Source organism: Haliotis rufescens, unplaced genomic scaffold (assembly GCF_023055435.1).
Source record: "Haliotis rufescens isolate VD_foot unplaced genomic scaffold, xgHalRufe1.0.p SCAF_11, whole genome shotgun sequence".
Classification (NCBI taxonomy): domain Eukaryota; kingdom Metazoa; phylum Mollusca; class Gastropoda; order Lepetellida; family Haliotidae; genus Haliotis; species Haliotis rufescens.
The window spans coordinates 25,361,249-25,383,357 of NW_025963791.1; the positions used below are offsets into that span (position 1 = coordinate 25,361,249).

A 22,109-nucleotide genomic window follows, 5' to 3' on the forward strand; every position below is an offset into this window, starting at 1 on the left:
CAATGAATGTTTTTTAAATTATTGAATTCAATATGGGTTTTTTTCGTTTAAGGGGGTATAAACGCAAAACATCCCGAAGGCAATTCTTACACCAAAAATATAAGTAAAGGTTATAACTTTACACATCAAAAACATTATAGACAACAATACCACACCAATGACATCGTTCAGGGCAATAATGCCACCAAAACCCCACAAACCTTGCTGTCAGCCACAACAGTACTCCGCTAATGGTCGTGGCCTAATATATGTATTTCGCTTGAGAACGCAAAATAAATTTGATGGATGAATAAAAGCTGTGAATTCACCTGCAGTTTATTTCTTATGAAATCAACGGATGGACACAGCGGGATTTCAACTGATAGTCATAATTTTTCCTTCTCTGTAGTGTCTCAGACCCGGAAGAAAAACAAAAACATATAATTGATAACACCAATGATATTGACATAATAACGACTGCTATCAAATCGATTATAGACCTTTTAACTGAAATAACTACCATAGTTCTTCTACCACAGATACTGCCGGAACTAGAGCGACTGGTACATCGATGTATATGCATTGAAATACAGATTATACAACAGTTGCGAGTGTCAAGTGTCATCCAATTATTGAACCCGAATGACAGGAGAAGGTGATGTCCTTGGTTGTATGAGGATCAATACGGAAGTCGCCTTGATTTGGATTACTAATACAGTGACCACCGACCTTAAAGTTCACAAACTGCCAATTTGTTATACGTCCGCCAATGGAAGTTCCAGCAATTTCATTATGAAGAGGGTCATTCGTTGGCTGAGATTCCACAGACATATTGATGACTTTTATGTTCGAGATGGTCCCTTTCGCCGCAGGATTCATAACGAAATGGACAACCCTGGGGCACGATCCTTCAACCCGTATGTCTTCGAAGAGCATGTCACTGATGTCAAAATGACGTGTATTACCGAATGTGTCAAGTACAGCATCATTCGAACTGAAGTGAGTACATGGGTCTTTAAACTTGCAATAGTCGACGTGGATGACGTCCATGTTGCTGATGCTGACGTTGCGGACGTATGCTGTCGTCCACCCTGTCTGAAATACGCCCCCGTTCTGCATCTGCCACAGTACGCACCGTCTCACGGTCATATGACTCTTGTGCATCTGAAAATAGCAAAACACGATAATTGAATTTCCAACAAGTTATACATGTTACCGCTACCCAATCCACAACAAAACAGTTTTCCTAAAAAATGCGCTTCTTGCAACATGGTCATCCTTTCTGCTTAATGTTTCTATTCTGACATTAAACAAAAGCGTCCAAACCGTTTCCATATTCCTAAAAACTCTCTGCTAAAAACTTAAATATATACATGATCTACGGTTTAATATAAACAGTATACTCAGTTTTATAATGTTTAAATTTAAAGAAAAAAGGTTTTCTCAGAATTATACAGACTGCAAACTACGTTATGATACTTTTACGAGAAGAATCAATAGTTTGATTACCTTAATGTTGGCGTCATCAGCTATTATGAAGCTGTCCTCTACCAATCCTCGATCCCCGATCCCGATTCCGTCGGAGTTCCCCATCCACGCCGCTACAAGACGAGCATTGCGGACAACGTTGTCGTCCCCGTTGCTCAGGTAGAAGAACGTAGAAGGGTCAGCAATTGTCACACCGTCAAATATATTGTTTGATGATCCTTTAAAATCGATTGCTGATTGACCAATGCTGTCATCATGCCGAACAAAATTTTCGTTAGAAACAATACCTCGACCGTGGAATTTCACTCGCCCATGAGGAAGCTGAAATCCCCCTCTGATGTACGCTCCCGGGGCGATGTATACCTCCCTTATATCCTTATCAACCACTATTTCCTTGTGAAGGTCGTGGATTCCCGGGCCGTAGTACAGAACATTTCTGTCGTGCGGTGAGGGGACACTTCCTTCAGGTGGGTCAGCAAAGACAAAGAGTTTGTCGACGATGTCCGAGACACCGAGACCGTAATCGTAGTCAAACTCCACGGACATCATACGTGTGTTGTGCGAGACGGTGAAAGTTGCTGTTTTGATTCCCGTTCTCCTACACTTGTAACCATAGCTAGAAGGTTTGACGAGACACTTGTGGAAGTCTTTGGGAGCGTGGACCTCAACGGTGACGGCAGCTCCAGTGAAGGCGAAGGACGTCCATGACATACTTCTGCCTGGTTGTGTTCGGGATATCTGCTTACTTCGTTGGTCAGATTTGCTGATGTAAACAAATAATTGGTGTTGGTGTCCGCTTTGAGAGATGGATACGTCGAACTTGTCTGATGAGCGGATTCCTTGAGGAGAAGGGTATACTATAACATTGGAAGAAACATATTGAAGCAGGGTGAACAGCAGCAAGAAGAGAATCCGAGCGTCCATCATCACCTGCCTGATTGCACGTCGACACATAGAGTTAGAGTTCCAGTTTTGTTCTATATAAAATGTGTGCTGTAACGGGCATGTCTTAGATAACACGTGTAAGTAGTTCATGTCGAGGTCATCTGACAACCTAAGAGATAAGGACCGTCTCCGTGGTCTAATGGTAGAGCGTCCGCCCGGACAGCGGAAGGTCCGCGGTTCGATCCCCAGTCGCGTCATGCCAAAAGACGTTAAAAGATGGTACTTGTTGTTACCCTGTCTGGCGCTCGACATTAAGGGGCTTAAACAAGGACTGGTCGGCTCGGAGTCAGTATACTGTGTCTAAGTGGGGTATTCATATTAAACTGCGGCATGGTATCTCAGTGTGCTAGCACTATAAATCGGCATCAGTCCGGACTAGTACAAGCAGCCACACACACACACACACACACACACACACACATACACGTGCATGCACGTCGCTATATAAGTGCTATAATCTTTGACGCGACGTTAAACCCCATTTCACCTCACCTCACCTCACCTAAGAGATAAACATTAACCATATGTATTTTGGTGATCGCAGTTTTAACACCGTTTGGCACTCGTGTAAGCTAACTGACTGTAATTGTATTTTGACGGACTGAGTTGGGTTTAACTCAGTTTCAAACATTATTTCAGTAATAGTTAGCAATATTTTGTCGTAGTCGGTGACCACTTTGGTGAAACCCACGAGAACGAATATGGTGCTGACAAGCGCGAAATATATTAAGGGCGAATTTGGAATTCGCATATTTGAACTCTGCCAACGGTGATGAGGATATCGTTGGCGGTAATAATACTCCACTTAGTCAAGTACACTGTGACGAATAGTCATGTTGAATGATCATCGCTGCCAAACAGATCTTTAGACACCTTTAACGTCAATACTGGCGCTCTTTTTCAACATCAAAGAATGAATAATATTATTCTAATTTGCTGTTTTCTGTTACACATTATTACCTTCTAAATGTTGTGATATACTAACTATTATTCTGAAATTATAGTGTAATCTTCGGCAATCGGAAGACAATCTTTGTTTGTTTGTTTGTTTGTTTGTTGTTTAACGCCACACTCCGCAATATTACAGCTATATGACGGCGGTCTGTAAATAATCGAGTCTGGACCACACAATCCAGTGATTGATATCATGCGCATCGATCTACGCAGTTGGGATACGATGTATCAACAAAGTCAGGGAGCCTACTCACCCGATCCCGTTAGTCGCCTCTTACGACAAGCATAGTCGCCTCTTATGACAAGCCTGGGATGCTGACAATGATGAGACAGACAATTCGGTCATAACTCGGAATTATCATTAATCTTAATACATAAAGTTATACCAAACAAATGTACGTTCAGTGCATCATCGTTTGCGTGGATGAACCTGTCTTCAACTGCGCCATCATGGCCGATGCCAACGTCAGCGTTGTACGTCCATGCTCCGACCATTTTGACGTTTCTGACGGTAGCATGATCGCTATAGCCTCTCCAGAAAAAAATGCTCTGGAACTGTCAGTGTGATGCCCTCGAACGTTTGATGTGAGTATCGTGTATCATGGACCCCTTGTCCATAACAACTAGAGCCCACTGGAATCGCTCATCTCAGAGACCATATACCGATCGGTATATGGTCTCTGCTATCTTTCATCAGTGCTTCCAGAGATGACGCCACGACCATGTATCTTCTCGGAGCCGCCGGATGTCCGGAACCCGACGTCGATGTAGGCCCCGGGGGCCAAGGAACCCTCTTACATTATGGTCCAGCTCATTTTGTCCATGGAAACTGTACATCCCTATCCCATATTACAAGACAGAGTTGTCGTTCTTGTTTCCGGGGCGTCTGCAAAGATTAAGAATTTATCGGCGTGGTTGCTGCCGTAGTTGTAGTCAAATTGTACCGACATCATCTTTGTGTTTTGATGAATTACCACTCCAGCCGTCCTGTTTCCTGCCTTCCTACACTGTCTTCCTAATTGTAGCTCTCTGGTCGAACAATGCGGCTGTGGAAATCCATCTGGGTATAGTATGGATCTCACCAGTAACGAGGTTGCCATCGAAGGAAAAAGACGTCCATGACATCGACCTATCGGGCTTGGCGGAACTGTTCTCCTTCCTCTTGGGTCCTTTTCTATTATTTCCCCCTTGACCCAAATACAGCGCTCGTCAAACCTGTCAGAAGCATGCAGCCCGTGAGGTGGAGGTTCCCCACAACGCTGTTGGCCACACCCACTGTCAACACACATGTCAACAACGCATGTATTGATGTAGTAGTCTCAAAAACTGAAAAGCACCGGACAAATGTATATAACTTGTGTATGGGTAATTATAGCTAGCCGTTATCAATTTATTTCTCTCAAAATGTTGGAAAATAAAACAGCTGCTTTTGTTGTACGTAACCAATGCGTAACATACACATACCTTTACATCTGAAAGACATGAACTTTAACTCGAGTCAGCATTGAAACTACTTGCTCATTACAGCATCACTGTATCGTAATTATAACATCAGAGAAACTATAATACGATAGGGTCAAGAATGAAATGAATATACTTACCCATACGGGAAGTCGGAAAAGGTTATTAAATGTTCTGTATAAGTTCTTGGGAATTCCAGTGTTTCTATAAATAATTCGGCATTTCATTGGTCGCCGGTACTTCTTTTCATTCTTTCGTAATTTCAGTCTACCATCCACGTGCAGATATGTAATCAGACATCGCATTATTTTGAATTCTGATTCCGAATATACAACAGCGACTTGATAAATAGTCTCTGTCATCCACCAATCCTTCATCCAGCGGCGGTATGCATATCTGGCATCAGCTTGTTCATATTCGAAATCTTGTAATTTGGCGTTACGTCAACACGTGTGACCCACCTCAACTGACATTCTGGCACTGGCCGATGATGACTTATTAAATTGCAAACTTGCATTTGTTAAAGTCAGTGAATTAAATGCAATAACGCGTTTTCTAAAAGTGTAAGTGATACAAATATTCTAAATTTAAATGGTAACAGCGGGCTACGTTACACAATCCGATTTACCATGAAAAGGTCGCTTGTTTACCGTTGAGGAGGGATACATTTGTTTTGAGTTAGAGCCGCTTAAAAATTCGAAGGTGGTAAGGGATAGGACATAGAGACGTTTTCAGTTAATTTGATTATGGGTAAGAAAGAGAATGAGAACTCGAAACTCAGAATTATGGTTTAGCATTGCCTCGTAGCTCGTTAGTTATTCCTGTTGTAATATTACATTGTAAACGTATTGAAAATCGCCTAACTGAACTCGAAAGCATGATTTATTTTAAGAATTTTGGAGCGGAAATATGAATTCTGAACACTTCAACGCATGCATTATACCTGTGTTCAAAAGCGACGTTAATCCCTTCTCACTCGCTACATGCCGCAATGACGTTATATTTCTGAGAGGCCGCAATGACATTGAATATAGTTGTGAAAGTCCCCGATGACATTCTTTGTAGTTGTGACAGGCCGCAATATCATTGTATAGTTGTGACAGGCCCCTATGACATTGTTTAGTTGTGACTGGCCCCTATGACATTATATAGTTGTGACAGGCGTGACAGGCCGCAATAGCATTGTATAGTTGTGACAGGCCCCTATGACATTATATAGTTGTGACAGGCGTGACAGGCCGCAATAGCATTGTATAGTTGTGACAGGTCCCTATGACATTGTTTAGTTGTGACTGGCCCCTTTGACATTATATAGTTGTGACAGGCGTGACAGGCCGCAATAGCATTGTATAGTTGTGACAGGCCCCTATGACACTGTATAGTTGTGACAGGCCCCTATGACACTGTATAGTTGTGACAGGCCGCAATAACACTGTATAGTTGTGACAGGCCGCAATGATATTGTATAGTTGTGACAGGCCGCAATAACACTGTATAGTTGTGACAGGCCGCAAAAACACTGTATAGTTGTGACAGGCCGCAATAACACAATAACACTGTATAGTTGTGACAGGCCGCAATAACACTGTATAGTTGTGACAGGCCGCAATGATATTGTATAGTTGTGACAGGCCGCAATAACACAATAACACTGTAAGGTTGTGACAGGCCGCAATGATATTGTATAGTTGTGACAGGCCGCAATAACACTGTATAGTTGTGACAGGCCGCAAAAACACTGTATAGTTGTGACAGGCCGCAATAACACAATAACACTGTATATTTGTGACAGGCCGCAATAACACTGTATAGTTGTGACAGGCCCCTATGACACTGTATAGTTGTGACAGGCCCCTATGACAGTGTATAGTTGTGACAGGCCGCAATAACATTATATAGTTGTGACAGGCCCCTATGACATTGTATAGTTGTGACAGGCCGCAATGACATTTTATAGTTGTGACAGGCCGCAATAACATTATATAGCTGTGACAGGCCGCAATATCATTGTATAGTTGTTACAGGCCGCAATTACACTGTATAGTTGTGACAGGCCGCAATGATATTGTATAGTTGTGACAGGCCGCAATAACACTTTATAGTTGTGACAGGCCACAATAACACTGTATAGTTGTGACAGGCCGCAATGATATTGTATAGTTGTGACAGGCCGCAATAACACTGTATAGTTGTGACAGGCCGCAATAACACTGTATAGTTGTGACAGGCCGCAATAACACAATAACACTGTATAGTTGTGACAGGCCGCAATAACACTGTATAGTTGTGACAGGCCCCTATGACACTGTATTGTTGTGACAGGCCGCAATAACACTGTATAGTTGTGACAGGCCGCAATAACACTGTATAGTTGTGACAGGCCGCAATAACACTGTATAGTTGTGACAGGCCGCAATAACACTGTATAGTTGTGACAGGCCGCAAAAACACTGTATAGTTGTGACAGGCCGCAATAACACTGTATAGTTGTGACAGGCCGCAATAACACTGTATAGTTGTGACAGGCCCCTATGACATTGAATAGTTGTGACAGGCCGTAATGACAATGTATAGTTGTGACAGGCCGCAATAACACTGTATAGTTGTGACAGGCCGCAATAACACTGTATAGTTGTGACAGGCCGCAATGACAATGTATAGTTGTGACAGGCCGCAATAACACTGTATAGTTGTGACAGGCCGCAATAACACTGTATAGTTGTGACAGGCCGCAATAACACTGTATAGTTGTGACAGGCCCCTATGACATTGAATAGTTGGGACAGGCCGCAATGACATTGTATAGTTGTCACAGGCCGCAATAACACTGTATAGTTGTGACAGGCCGCAATGACATTGTATAGTTGTGACAGGCCGCAATGACATTATATAGTTGTGACAGGCCGCAATGACATTGTATAGTTCTGACAGGCCCCAGTCAAGTCTATGGAAATGTTTCAGCAGCAGGTGTCAGTATAGTCTAACACGTACAAACAAAAGCTTTGACCTCCTGGTTTGTCATGCATCACAGTATTTCATATTTAACTTATGTTTCCCAATATTATGCACATACAAAATTCTGTATAAGTGAAATAAAATATAATTTAGTTATGATCGATTTAATAGCAACCACACTAACATCTATTATTTTAATCGTCACAGATTCAACCTGCAATCAAACAACAAGTATACTGCCGCAGTGGCGCCACATCTACTGTGTGTACAAGGGAGTCATACTGTACGACAAGGTAACCAGTAGGTCGCATTTAGTTTAACTGGTGTATAGTTCTATCTGTAAAACCACAACAAACACCGGCGTCATACAGTTGTTAGAAGGAATATACCATATACACGCCTGAATCTGAGAAAATATCAAAACTCAACAAGAAAAGTGGCAATCGCTAATTTGGTATAAGTGTGACCCCAGCAGCCGCGAATGGTGTTAAACTTGTTGATGACGATATTTGCTCTTTTTGTTTATCTTCAAGCGAAAAAGTATGTTCTATGTCTATACAGTATGTGATGTTATTAATAGTTTCTGGAGGAACTGAAACAACAACTGGATTATGCAGTACATTTGATATAAGTTTCATGTTACTGAATTTTCCATTCTGTTTGGGTTTCAAGAAGATATGAAATAACGTAATCACTTATTACTTTTAGCAAACAAAATATATTCATTTATCAAGTATTAACGCTTCAATAGGTATCTATCATTCGTATACAAAGTCGAAATATCTGTTGCAATTATAAGAAATAGATATATTATTTACTTACAGAAATGGAAACCGCAGATAACATTTTATAATATAGATGTATTAACAGTAATACAATGCGAGTCACACACAACAACGGTATAAGGATCTATAGGGAAACGTCGCATCATAAGATAATAAAGGAATTGTCACCCAGAACAGTTCTTGCCGTTACTTTTACTAACCAACTTCTAAAAATGCCAATCAAACTGTTTATTGAAACATAGGTTTATTTAATGTCTATTGTCCATTTAAAGCTGTTATATTTGTTTTAAAAAAACGCCATGTACTTTGCATTGTATTTTAAATGTTACATAGTAAGAGGCGACTAACGGGATCGGGTGGTCAGGCTCACAGGCCAATGGCGTGGATCAATACTCATGTCTATCACTGGATTGTCTGGTCTGGTCCAGACTCGATTATTTACAGACCGCCATCATATAGCTGGAATATTGCTGAGTGCGGCGTTAAACAACAAACAAACAGACAAACAAACATTTGGGAAAGGAAAAAGGAAAAAGAAACCACTAAACGATCAACTTATGTCTCAGAATATCACCAAACTGACGCGCACGTAAAATATCTAAATTCGACCATACATTCAAAGTAAACCATTGTTTTCTTTTACTAAAATAATGCCAGCCTAAACACACTGAAAATATTGATATTATGATAAAAATAGTAATGGTGGGGAGGAGAAGTGTTATAATTGCATTTTATGTTTCAATATTTGCTTACATTTCCTACTTGTCTGAATGGATAGATGAATTTCCATCCTGACACTCCACATATCTAACACAATACTTCATGAATCTTTTTATTGCTTTTTGTTTAAAATTCGGACTCGTATTGTTGTTTTAAAATTGTTGTATTAAACTAAATTAACCATGTGCAACACTAATGCGAAGGCACTCTATATACAGATTTGATGTCATTGTCTCATTAACATGTTTCATTCACAAATAACGAGAATGCTCTCAACATTTGTAACAATATATATACATAAAATATAAAATGCCTCACCTACATTTGTTCGTCCGTCTGTCCGTTCATTCATTTATTCATTCATTTTGTTCATCACAAAGTTATTAACGTATGAGAGCGTTGTATGAAACATCGGCAGCGAAAGGAGCCGAGTGTTCTCGAATATGAGCTTCCTATCGATTCGAGATTTGCCGGTCGCTGTGGAGTATTCCGATTGTATTTGCCATGCGTACTGCGCACTTCCGGGGAGGTACTTCCGGATATGACTGCCATGTGGTCGTTGTTTTGATTGTTGACATTCGTATCAGGCGCTTGGCAAGTCATTTCTTATCATGGGAAGAAAAAGAAAGGTACTACCTTACAAATGTTTTGTAAAATTGAAATAAGATAAACTTGTACCGGACAAAAACCGTGGTGATTGCCGGGCATGCCTGTTGAACGTACCGTCACTCAGTTGTTATCCAGCTGTACTACATCGAGCTGTAAATAATATATCTCTTCTTTTTTTACATATAGAAGATGTAGTATCAATGAAGGCAGGGCTGAATTAACATTTGAACTATTTTTTCAATGCGATGTTTCGGTACAGGTGTTTGCACCTGAAAGGTAGCACCTGTATCGAAACGCCTCCTTTGATAATGATAGTATCAACAAGCAGTAGCACCTGTACTGAGAATGGAACCAGTACCAGTGGTCAATAGCACTAGCAACGAACCGCGACATCACCGACATCAGGCTATAATGACAAACAAACATCAGCCAGAACACACCAGCTGATCACTCGATTCTTACAAGCTTCTTGTATTGTACTGGGGCCAGGTAGCGAGTCTGACAGCAATTACAGCCCTTCTATTGATAATTAGGGCTAATCCCACGCCTACTAAAATCTGTTTAAAGAGTGAGCGAGTATTGTTTTACGCCACTTTTAGCAATATCACAGCATGGGACACCAGAAAATGGTTTTCACACATCGTACCCTCCACATAAAGAATGTATCATGATGTATTGTACATGTTAACTAGTTGCTATATGCCTGAAATAATGTCGATGCAATGTTAAAATTTTAACTCACTCACATGTTATCGATATCACAATATCGATATGTATCCATAAACTTTTAATATAATGCTAAAGTAAATGTCAACCTAATGCCCATCCTCCCATCTCAAGTTCATCAACAGCCCTGCATTTTGTCTTATGTGTAGATTAGTTTGTGACAGTAAAATATGTACAATGATACATTTTGATTGCCATCATTACTATGCCTAAAAACACAAGATCCCAGGAACAATGTGTACATGAATTGCATTAAACATGTTAAACATATATTAAAGCTTGTAATTCGTATCTTCTATTTTGCAGCACGGTAGTTCACGGAAGACACAAGCGATTCATGAAGAGACCCAAGATGCAGTTTTTAAAACTGCTCCTCACTCCTTCGTGTTTCACAGAGGGAAGGTGGGGGTGACAGTGAGAACATTGATACAAAACCTGAGGCAAGTCATGGAGCCCTATACAGCCAGAAAACTTCAGGTGAGTCCGGTTTGTAGGAATTAATAAAGCATGGTTGATTAGGTCAGTTAATGAACTATTCTTCTTTTCTTTTCTTTTCTTTTTAGAAGCCATATCATTGTGGCCATGATTTTAGATATTATGTGAGGTTATCACTTATCAGTGTTACAGTGATGGATTTACTAGCCGTGACTTTTTTGCATATCTTAGTGAACATATTTTCTTCTTTTTCACTTCATTTTTTATAATATGGGTTGTGGAAATAAAACGTTCATTTGACCAACAAATTGTCTGGGTGTAAATGGTGGAATCCTGGGCGTCGTTGTACAAAACAACCATAGCACTACACAGGGGCGGTCGGGTAGCCTAGTGGGTAAAGCATTCACTCGTCACGCCGAAGACCCGGGTTCGATTCCCCACATGGGTACAATGTGTTAAGGCCATTTCTGGTTTCCCCCACCATGATATTGCTGGAATATTGCTAAAGGCGGCGTAAAACACAACTCACTCACTTAGCACTACAACTGTCAAGTCTATGTTAAAGCATAGGAGTTACGCTACGAACATGCGTCTACAGCTAGCTTTTCATTTTGAACGTGCTTTGAAATGCCTTTTTTTTTAAATACTCTTTATACACATGATGTTTAGATAATGTACATATTGAGACATGAAAAATGTTAAAAGTGTACCAGTAAGCTTTAGCAAGGGCAAAATATATGTATCAACATAGCCTGCCTTGGTCTTTTTGTAATAGTTTTCTGAAAAATCGATGGCACTTATGGGTAGAATAGATTGAACTCATGTATTTCTATATTTCTAAGTAATTTGATCCACTTCATATTAACAAACACAATATATTGTTCAGTTTTATATATCTTTGAACCCTAATATGCATGAAATTTTACCGCAATTATGGGAGGGAGACAGTGTCACAACAGCTTGGCAACCATGTGGCCTGAATAGGCAACTGTGAAAAGACCATCATTTTCAAATTCAGTATTTAAGGGAGGTAATTGCATAATTGTCAAAAACATGGTGTAAGTTGTAAAACAGGCAATTAATTGAAATCAATATTGTACATATTGTTTTAAACATGCCTGTGTTGATTGAACATTTGGGGAAAATTATTTTATTGTAATTTAGTTTGTTTGCCATTTCAATAAAGACAGGGGGGCACGGGTGGCCCAGTCGTCAAAGGCGCTGCAATTCGCTGTGCAGTGTTGCGGTTCCTTGGGTATGCCAGAAACCTATGATTGTGGGTTCGAATCCCAATTCACCCTAGTTTGGTCTCTAGGTTAACAGCATCTTACCCATGCTCATGGGTTCAACCAAAGTGGTCCACGTTTAAGACCTGCATCACTTCGGACTTTCCTCCCACGTTACGCTGACACGCTGTGATATAACTGAAATACTGTTAAAAGCGACATTAAACACAACCAACTCACTCAATAAAGACATGATAAGTTTTTGGTGCCGTGTTGATGTGTCACATTCAAGTTTATGATTATATGTCTGCTAACGAAATCCAGGCATGAACATGATGAACATACTAAAAGTTTCCAGCATTTTTAAAAAATGTTTCTCTGATGATCTTATCCTCATAAGATCTTACAATACAATTTCATTAATCAGTGATTAAAAATTAGTAATAATTTTTGTTGCAGGTTCGTAAGAACAACGTTTTGAAGGACTTTGTGAATGTGGCTGGTTTGTTGAACATTTCTCACTTTCTAATTCTCTCCAAAACGGACAAATATATCCAGCTGAGAATTGGTCGGGTTCCGAGGGGCCCCACATTGACATTTCAAGTGAGAGAGTTCTGTTTGAGCAAGGATGTGTTATCTGCGCAGAAGAAGCCAGATTTAAGTGGGAAAGTGTTCGACCATCATCCGCTGTTAGTGATGAATGGATTCACAGGCAATGAGAAAAGCATCCAGCTCATAACAACGATGTTCCAGAATATGTTCCCTTCCATCAATGTTAATAAGGTATTGGCATTTTGATTCAATGTTTCTTGATAATTCAGATGGGTCGGGGACTTTTGAAAGAGCGCAGGGAGGGTAGTGATTCAACATGTGTTCAAGTCACAGATATGGAGTCACTGAACCAGTTCTCAACATGCTCAATTCTTCAATTTTGCCACAAATTGAAACTGAATAAACATGCCAGTCAAGCTACAAACTCCAACATGACCAAGGGCTAGTGACATTAGCGTTACACTAGTCCTCTGGACTAGTCTTAAAAGAGACAAATGTCTAAGACTGAGGCTTCTTTTTATCATGTTAATCAAACTCATGACACAAGCATGTTCAACTCACCCTGTTGCATATCATGATAAGGACTTCCTTCGTTCTGTTAAAAGGTATTTATGGCAATGCTTAGGAAAAGAGCTTTTGCATTTTAAGATAAAGCTGTAGTATTGCATTGTTAAAAAAACAAACATTCTGTACTAAGTTTGTGATAAGAGACAAGACAAAAAGTGTCACTTTCGAAACAAAGCTTAAGTGGTCAGTTAGTCTGGGATATTCCTGATAGAATGAAGATATGACACACTGCACATTCCCCAATTGTGGACTAGTATAAAACGTTATTAAAACCCTCACTTGTTCACAATTTAAACATTCAGGTGTTAATATAATTATTGTTATGTCATGGCTGTCAATTCTCTTGGCTTTAACTCATGTTAACAGCAGATTCATGTTGGTTGTCTAGATAAGCATGATAGCTCTCCTCTCATCTTTTGGCAATTTGAAAGAAAACAGTTTAGATGTATACATTAAATTGTATTATTGCTTTACCATCGTTACTGTTTACACAACGAGTAAGTTTATTTTTAAAGCAGTCAGTACCATGTTATTCGGATTTGTAAACAAGAAAAGTGAGAGGTGCTTTGACTAGTTGACAGGTCTACATTATACAGTATTTGACGTAATAAGCGCCCAGGGCGCTCTCAAAATTAGGGATAGGGGTCTCTTATTAGAATATAATTTTGGTGAGAAAACAGAGTTGAAAGATCGTAAATATTGTGGTTTATGCTGACAGCCTGGAATGATACAAAAGAAAGGTCTGTGCCAGTCTCATTAAAATCAGACCTTAGTTCTCGCTACCGCTAAACAAAGATCTGAAGAAATCCCATTAGGGGTCACGTCAGAACGACCTTTTATCCGACCAATCAGTGCATCGCTTACCAGATTATGAAAGTGACAGTTGGAATGTGAGTTCTAATCATGCAATGTCGAAAACTTTAACATGGGGTATTCCGAACGATAGTTATGGGTTTAACGACTGAATCCTTACAATCTAGACCATCTATTAGCCATTCCAGAATGTTTTTTTGTTCAGGTTTCAAATTTATAATCTAGAATTTGTCAAAATATGTCTCGAAGCTTAGTCACCAATTTGAAATTTGTGCCGTAAAGCACGAGAAAGCTGCCTTCTGATTGGTCATTCCATTGGTCGGTCAAAGTTCGCGCAAGGTCGGTCTGCATGACCCGTAATGGGATGTCCTCAGATCTTTGTTTAGCTGTAGCGAGAACTAAGATCTGATTTTAATGAAATTGGGTCTGTGCGCATTATGCACAACAAATATATTTTTCCAGAATTTAATTGCCCATAATTAAGGGTGCATATAACGCACGAGTGCGTATTATACACGAATAAATAAGTCTTGTGTACATTGATCAATCAGAAGGGGTGCTAATTGGGATTGTTCACTATCCAATATATTAGCAAATATCGCTGTGGGTGCTTAATAGAGCGGGGCACTTATTATGTCGATTATATGGTATATACAGATGTATGTATTTGTATCATGTTTACGTCTCTCCATGTATACTGATCATCATAATCATGGTATTGACAATGCGTCAGCTAGGACTTTCAGCGGTTTAGTTTGCAATGCCATTCAGTTTTGAGTCAAAGGGTTGGCAGAGCTAACCCAGTCAGTGTATACATGCTTCAATATTATGATTCAGTTATTTGATTGTCATTCATGTGTGATGCAGGTAAATTTGAATCACATCAAGAGGTGTGTGTTGGTGAGCTACGACCCTGAGACAAAACTCATCGATTTCCGGCACTAGTAAGTACCATAGTTCTAGCATGACTAGTATAATTTGAAGGATATTGTTTTCATTAGTATCAGCATCTTGAATCCCTGTAAAAAGTATATTCTTCATCCACATATCTCGATATGCAACAGTCAATATGGTCTAGGTTCACTGAAGAGAACTGTGGATTTAAATCCTAGATTGGCTCAGATAATGGTCGGTTTTTGTCAGCACAAAACACATGTTCCTCGTCTAATATTTACAACCTAAAGTACTTTGGAATTCACCTCACTGATTCATGCCATGAAAACCATGAAATAATTGTGAGAGGTGTAAACTTGTGGGATGAGCCTCAGGTAGATTGTCAGACCAAGCAAGTGTATTTCAAGCCTCAGTTATTTCCCACAAGACACCAGTTATTTCCCACAAGACACCAGTTATTTCCCACAGGTTATAGTTTTTACCCACAAAGCACAAACTACTTCCCACAAGGTACTAGTTATTTCCCACAAGACACCTATTATTTCCCACAAGACACCTGTTATTTCCCATGGGTTATAGTTATTACCCACAAGGCACTAGTTATTTCTCGTCCCGTGAAGATTCCAGGTTAGAATAGGTCTTCAGCAATTCATGCTTGTCATAAGAGGCAACTAACGGGGTCGGGTGGTCAGCCTCGCTGACTTGGTTGATATATGTCATCGTATCCCAATTGCATTGTCAGATGCACATGATGACAATCACTGGATTGTCTGGTCCAGGCTCTATTATTTACAAACCACCGTCATGTTGCTGGAAAATTGCTGAGTGGTGCGTTAAACAACAAACAAGCAAACAAAAGTTATTTTCCCCCAAGCGCTTATTATTTCCCACAAGATACCAGGTATTTCCCACAAAGCACTAGTTATTATAGGGATATAGGAACAGAGTTTGTCCGCCCGTCCGCTTCTCAAAGGGCATCCGCTTCTCAAAGGGGACCAATTTTCTCCCAGGCTATTCAAGTCGGAGAAATGAAATTTGACACACTGATATTACTGGTCATGATCTCACATGAGGTCGAAAATTGGTGTTATGTCCCTTGCTCCATGCTTTTCAACTTAGTCACAAGTTAGTGCATACTGAGTGAAATGGGGACAAGTTTTCTCAAAGAATACTGAAGTTACATAAATGAAAGTTTGCATGCTTATTTAATAGATACTTGTCAAGACTTGAGTTTGAAACTTGGGCCGGGTCAATTAGTGTTTTACAGAGTTACAGCCCTTGTTCCTTGCTTTTCAACTTAGTGCATACACCATGAAATGGGGACATGTTTTTTCAGAAACTATCCATCAAATATTTTTTACAGAGTAACATCCCTTGATCCATGTTATTACTTTGTGCATAGAGTTTGCAATGGGGACAAATTTTCTCAGAAACTACTGAAGTTAGGTTGTCTAAGAGATATCTTTGATATATCAAGACTGAATTATTTTTCCAGAAAAGGGTCACTTTTTTATGTATTAATAGGACTTTTTAGGACCCTTTTTTAGTTTATGTTCACTACTATATGAATTAACAAAATTCTAATGTGCCCCATGGCGTGGAATGGTGATAACATTGTTTGCCACAAGAAATCAATTATTCCCCACTAGGCACTAGTTATTTCCCACAAGGCACTAGTTATTTCCCACAAGGCACTAGTTATTTCCCACAGCATGCACAGACCTCTAGTTATTTCCCACAAAGCAGAAATTAAGCCATCTAGATAGAGACTGGCGATCGGCACCAGACCAGTGACCATAACTCCTCTTTAACAATACTTACTTGATTACCATGGTTACTGTCTCATTCGTTGTTTTAATGACAAGAGTTGTGTGTTTCAACTGTTATCATGATAGTGAAGAATGTTACGCCCTTTGTTCCAGTACCATCAGCCTGGCCCCAGTAGGGTTGACAAAAGGGGTCAAGAAACTGACGAAAACACAGCTTCCAGATCTCAGCAAATACAATGATATCAGTGAATTCATTGAAAGGTATGGGTTAGAGTAACTGTACTTCTTGTGAGAGATCTAAGATTAGAGTTATAAATGTTACAATCATTTGAAAAGATTCTTTGGATTCTGTTTCAAGTCTGTTCCTTCCAGTTGGTGCTCACCTGAACTATCCCAAAAGTGTTAATGATAAAGTTCTTGAAACCATGACAACGAGTGTGATCTGTGGGTTTTTTTTGGAACTGACTTTAGCAGTGCATAATTAAACAATTTTACATAAAATATTGAGTTGAGGGTTCAACTTTCACCATCCCAACAGCAAAGCAAAATTGAGAAGTCATGTCAGATGATGACTACCAAATAGCTTTTCAATTCAATTAATTAAAAGTTGGGAGCTTATAACAAATAAATGGATATTAACTTCTCGGGTGTAGTTTCAGCATCTTGATGTAGGTTTTGAAATATTTGTTGTGTGTATCATAGCACTGGCAATAAAACAATAGTTTCTTAGTTTGCAATGTAACTGTGATTCAGGGGAGGTAACTTGTCTGAGAGTGAGGGTGAACAGGATGGACCACACAATGAAGTAACGCTACCACAGCAGATACACGGCCGCGGGAACCTCAAGGCAGGACAGAGTGCAATCAGGTGGGTGGCAGGCAGAAGACATTTCACCAGCAGAGGCGTATGAAAGACACTAACACCTTTATGTATGTTATGATTTCTTACAAGAAATCTCGGGGGAAAGCTGTGCACTTCATTGCCAGATCTTGATAAGGTGTAAAGTCTGTGCCCGAATCGTCAGCTATGAATGTTGTATTCATACACCACCTATCGACTTCTTTGTTCTCCATTGACTTTGCAAGTGCAAAGTTTAAGTATAAAGCATTCAATAAATGACTATACTCAATATTGTTATCTTGTCTGTTCAGATTGAAGGAGATTGGTCCACGGATGACGCTGGAGCTGGTGAAAATCGAGGAGGGGCTGTGTGAGGGAGCAGTCATCCACCACAGCTTCATCCACAAGACCCCCACAGACCTCCTGGCCGATAAGAAGAAGAAGGAGCTCAAGTTGTACGTCCGAGATTGAACAAGTATATCTAGATTTCCAGGGGAGCAGCATAGCCTAGTGGTTAAAGTGATCACTCGTCACACCAACATGACCAAAGACCTGGGTTTAATTCCACATATGGGTACAGTATTTGAAGCCCATTTCTGGTATTTCCTGTCATGATGTTGCTGGAAGATTGCTAACAAAGGTGTAAGACCCCATTTGCTAAGTCACTATGTATATTACAGGGTTACATGTAAGTATTATTAAGGAATTTTTCCTTTTTGAGGGGTGGGTAGGCCAGAGAATTAGGATTGTGACAAAGAGTTTAAAAGCATGCTATTTTCGTTTTGTTTAGCTCACATGACGTTTCTTAATCCTGTATATTTTCAGTATAGTCCTGCTAGGGTTGAGTATGGAATGAGTCTAAGAAGGGCCTGTTTTTTTAACTCAGGGAGGAGCTTGTGGGGTCTCGTGTCTCATGTAGTGTATTGCTGTTGTGTACATTTTGAGCATGGTGAGGCTGTGGCTTTTCCCTGCTGGCAATGTGACATTGTATTTCAATTGTGACAATTTTACTGTCTTTTTTTAGTAGAATCGGTTCTTTTTTTAGGGGGGACTGTGGTTTAGCTTAGTGGTCAAATTGTTCGCTTGTCATGCCAAGAGCTTGGGTTTGATTGCCCTTGTGGCTACAATGTGCCAAGCCCAATTCTGTTGTCCCAGCCTTGATATTTTAGGAATAATGCTGAAAGCAGCATAAAATCTCATACTCTCACTCCTTTCACTATGATATGTTTGTTTGTTCGTAAACCTTACTGTGCTTAATATAGGATGCATTATACAGGAGATTATACAGTTTTTATCAAATGGATCTTGACCTTGCAGAAAGTTGAAGCAGTCCCGGCAGACGAAGCAGATGCAGAACGTGAAGAAAAAGGAGAAGCTGAAGGCAGAACACAAACAGCGAAGTCTGGAAGGGATGAAGAGGAAACATGATTCAGAGCAGACGAAGGAATCTGGTGAGAGTTGTCTCCCCTAGTGTGCAAGATCAGTTGGCTCATCTATGTCATTGAGAGTTAAATATTATGAGGTAATGACAAGGGCTTGACTGTAGATATTAATGAGTGTGCCGTGATTGTGTAAATATGCCATTCCTAACACACCTGTTGGGATTACAGGTAAGAATATAGGTCCCCGCGACCTATGATGGTCGTAAGAAGCGTCTAAAGGGTTTCAGGCTAAGTTTGTGTGTTTGTTTAGTTATTGTTTAACGGCACACTCGGCAATATTCAGGCAATGTGACTTGATTGATTGTTTGGTGTTATACAACAAAGATTACATGCAAGGTTATGAAGACAATTGAGAAAACTGCTTGCTTGAATGTATTAGACAATATTATTACACAATGTTTTATAGTAAAAAATATATATACAAAATGAAAGGTTAGAGGCGAATGGCGAGATCACAGAAGCCACAGACTATATAGTTATAAATGCTGATAACATCCTTGATGGTATTTGTAAGATGATAATATGGCAGGATCTGAAATTTAAGAGCATATTTTTGTAATGCAAAGTGAGCTGGCATACATCTCTAACTTGTTTTCCACTTGTTTTATGTTATTGATTATCTCCCTTAGATGATGAGAGCGATGATGATATTGCTCATTACCGGAGAGAGGTTGGAGCCAATCCTGACAAAGGTGGGTTTAACTTTACTGCATTGTCAAATATTGTCAGCTATTCATTTCAGTTCGTGCATTGGTTTCCATAAGATTACAGATCTCACTGTTTGATCTCAGTGCCCAATTAATCTTCTTCCAGGCAGATTTCTTTGTTCATCCTAAGTTTTTAGAGATAATGGTTTAGATACACTGGGCTTGTCATCAGGCAAACAGTTGGTCCAGTGGTTTTGAATTATCTCCCTTATTCAGGCGAGGATCTGATTGTCTTAGGGTCCTGAATATTTCTTGTATAGAACTTTTAAAAACCTTATTCAACCACATTTTTTGTTATCTATATTTAATAATTTTTAAAAAAAAACTAAGATGTCCATTTATTCAATTTTAATTAGGCATGGACTGTAAATCTCTTGATGAAATCCACTTTGTATGTCCTTATTATTGTCATCTCAGAAATAAGATTACACCAGAATGCTCTATGTCAGGTTATCCTGTACCTGCTTTTATTTCTCTTGATTCTTCAAAAGATGATGATGTGATATTAAAACTGGTTTTATATTTCTAACATGCTATTTCTCTAAGAAACGAAGGGGCGGTCGGGTAGCCTAGTGGTTAAAGCGTTCACTCGTCATGCCAAAGACCCGGGTTCGATTCCCGACATGGGTACAATGTGTGAAGCCCATTTCTGGTGTCCCCCACCATGATATTGCTGGAATATTGCTAAAAGCGGTGTAAAACCATACTCATTCACTCACTCACTCTAAGAAACAAACTAGACAAATTACGATTTATCAGAATACGTACAACTCTATTCTTATATGTAACTCCTATGTAAATAAGCCGGAGGCCTTAAATGCAATTTACTATGCATTTGCCCTGATTCTGACCCTTAATCTGTCAGGACCATTTTGTGCTCTCAGCATGATTAGTTATCTGTGACTTGCATTGACTTCGGCTTTCCTATCTTAAGCTGACAGGGACAGTATAAGACTAATACTGTTCAAGGCAAAATTAAACCAACTTCACGGTCTGATATGCCCTTCATTTTTCACAATGTCTTAATGTGATTCGCAAACACTTGATTATCATAATCACTATTTGGTTTGACTTGGGGACAGGGTTAAAAGGGAAGGGGAGACTCAAAAGATATAAATTTGAAATTGTTGTCCTAATATTTTGCCTTAGTATACCCAACTACCAACGCAGGCATCCACTCACTCATTCTTGGCTCTGTTGACAGATCTGTTCCCCAGCATGGGTAAAAAGAGGAAGAGGGTTGATGGATCTGATGTTCCCACAAAGAAAGTGAGGAAGAATCCTGGCAAGGAGGACAGCAAGCTGAAGCAGAAGAAACAAGCTCCCCCTGGGTTCAGCAAGAAGCAACAAGTGGCCAAACAGAAGAAGAAGAAGGAGATGCAAAAGAAGATGGGGACGAAGAAAGAGAGTCAGACGGGACGGAAGAAAAACATGATGCCAAGGAAAACAGGATCAGGCGGGAAGACAAGCATGGGGGCTGCGGGGAAGAAAAAAGGGATGCCGAAGAAAATGGGACCCAAGGGAAGCAAGGGGAAGGCTGGCTTCAAACCTAAACGGAAAACTGGAAGATAACCAATTCCATTTGTGGGGAGGGGGGTTGTTAGCTTTTTTTTTTCATGTGAAGATGCAGGGAGAGATATTTAAGGGTTCATTAAGTTTTTGAAATAAGCTCTTCAAATGAAGGAATTGTTAAAAATGTTAACATTAGGGTCCTTTAAGGAGTCAGTTAAAATATATTAGACAACAGTACTTGATCATCTTTCATGCAAAATAATGTTCAAATATACACTGCAGTGTGTATTGTGAGAAATTGAAATAAGAATGAAGGACATATTGTGCCTGACATTTCGGTGTCAGTCTTGTATAATTTGTGACTGAATAAGGGCATTGTATGATCTTCATGACTGTCACTGAGTAATCCCAGATGTGTGACTACACCTGTCATCACTGTCATTGCCTCATAAATTGTTTGATGGAATATATGGATAAGAATAAAGTTTCTATTTGTCACCTCAAAATGCCTGTGTTCGAATCACAACTTGGATATAATGTGTGAAGCCAATTTCTGTCACTGCAGTGACACCCCTTGAATACAAAACTCACTCACTCACTCACTCACTCACTCACTCACTCACTCACATCAGGGCAATCCAGTGGGGTTCCCCAGCAAACTATGCTGGTCGTGAGCACTGACTTAATTAAACGGGTTGTTGCAGCGTATGATTTTTCACGGATAGTGTGG

General features: G+C 39.8%; 2 protein-coding genes across 2 annotated transcripts; one reads left to right on the forward strand and one right to left on the reverse strand.

Annotated features, from left to right (window-relative positions):
- Positions 1–288: 288 nt before the first annotated feature.
- On the reverse strand, positions 289–2,447 carry LOC124132859 (dextranase-like). The gene is made up of 2 exons (XM_046497002.2): positions 1,489–2,447; positions 289–1,143 (listed from the first exon to the last, which is right to left on the reverse strand). The coding sequence occupies exons 1-2, from the start codon at positions 2,419–2,421 to the stop codon at positions 601–603; spliced, it is 1,476 nt and encodes a 491-aa protein (XP_046352958.2). The 5' UTR covers positions 2,422–2,447; the 3' UTR covers positions 289–600.
- A 7,332-nt stretch (positions 2,448–9,779) lies between these two features.
- LOC124132777 (suppressor of SWI4 1 homolog) lies at positions 9,780–21,885 on the forward strand. Its single transcript, XM_046496898.2, has 10 exons — positions 9,780–9,916; positions 10,929–11,099; positions 12,743–13,066; positions 15,083–15,159; positions 17,032–17,139; positions 17,632–17,745; positions 18,030–18,173; positions 19,036–19,169; positions 19,790–19,852; positions 21,072–21,885. Exons 1-10 carry the CDS (start codon positions 9,899–9,901, stop codon positions 21,437–21,439), a joined length of 1,521 nt encoding a protein of 506 aa, XP_046352854.2. The 5' UTR covers positions 9,780–9,898; the 3' UTR covers positions 21,440–21,885.
- The last annotated feature ends 224 nt before the right edge of the window (positions 21,886–22,109 follow it).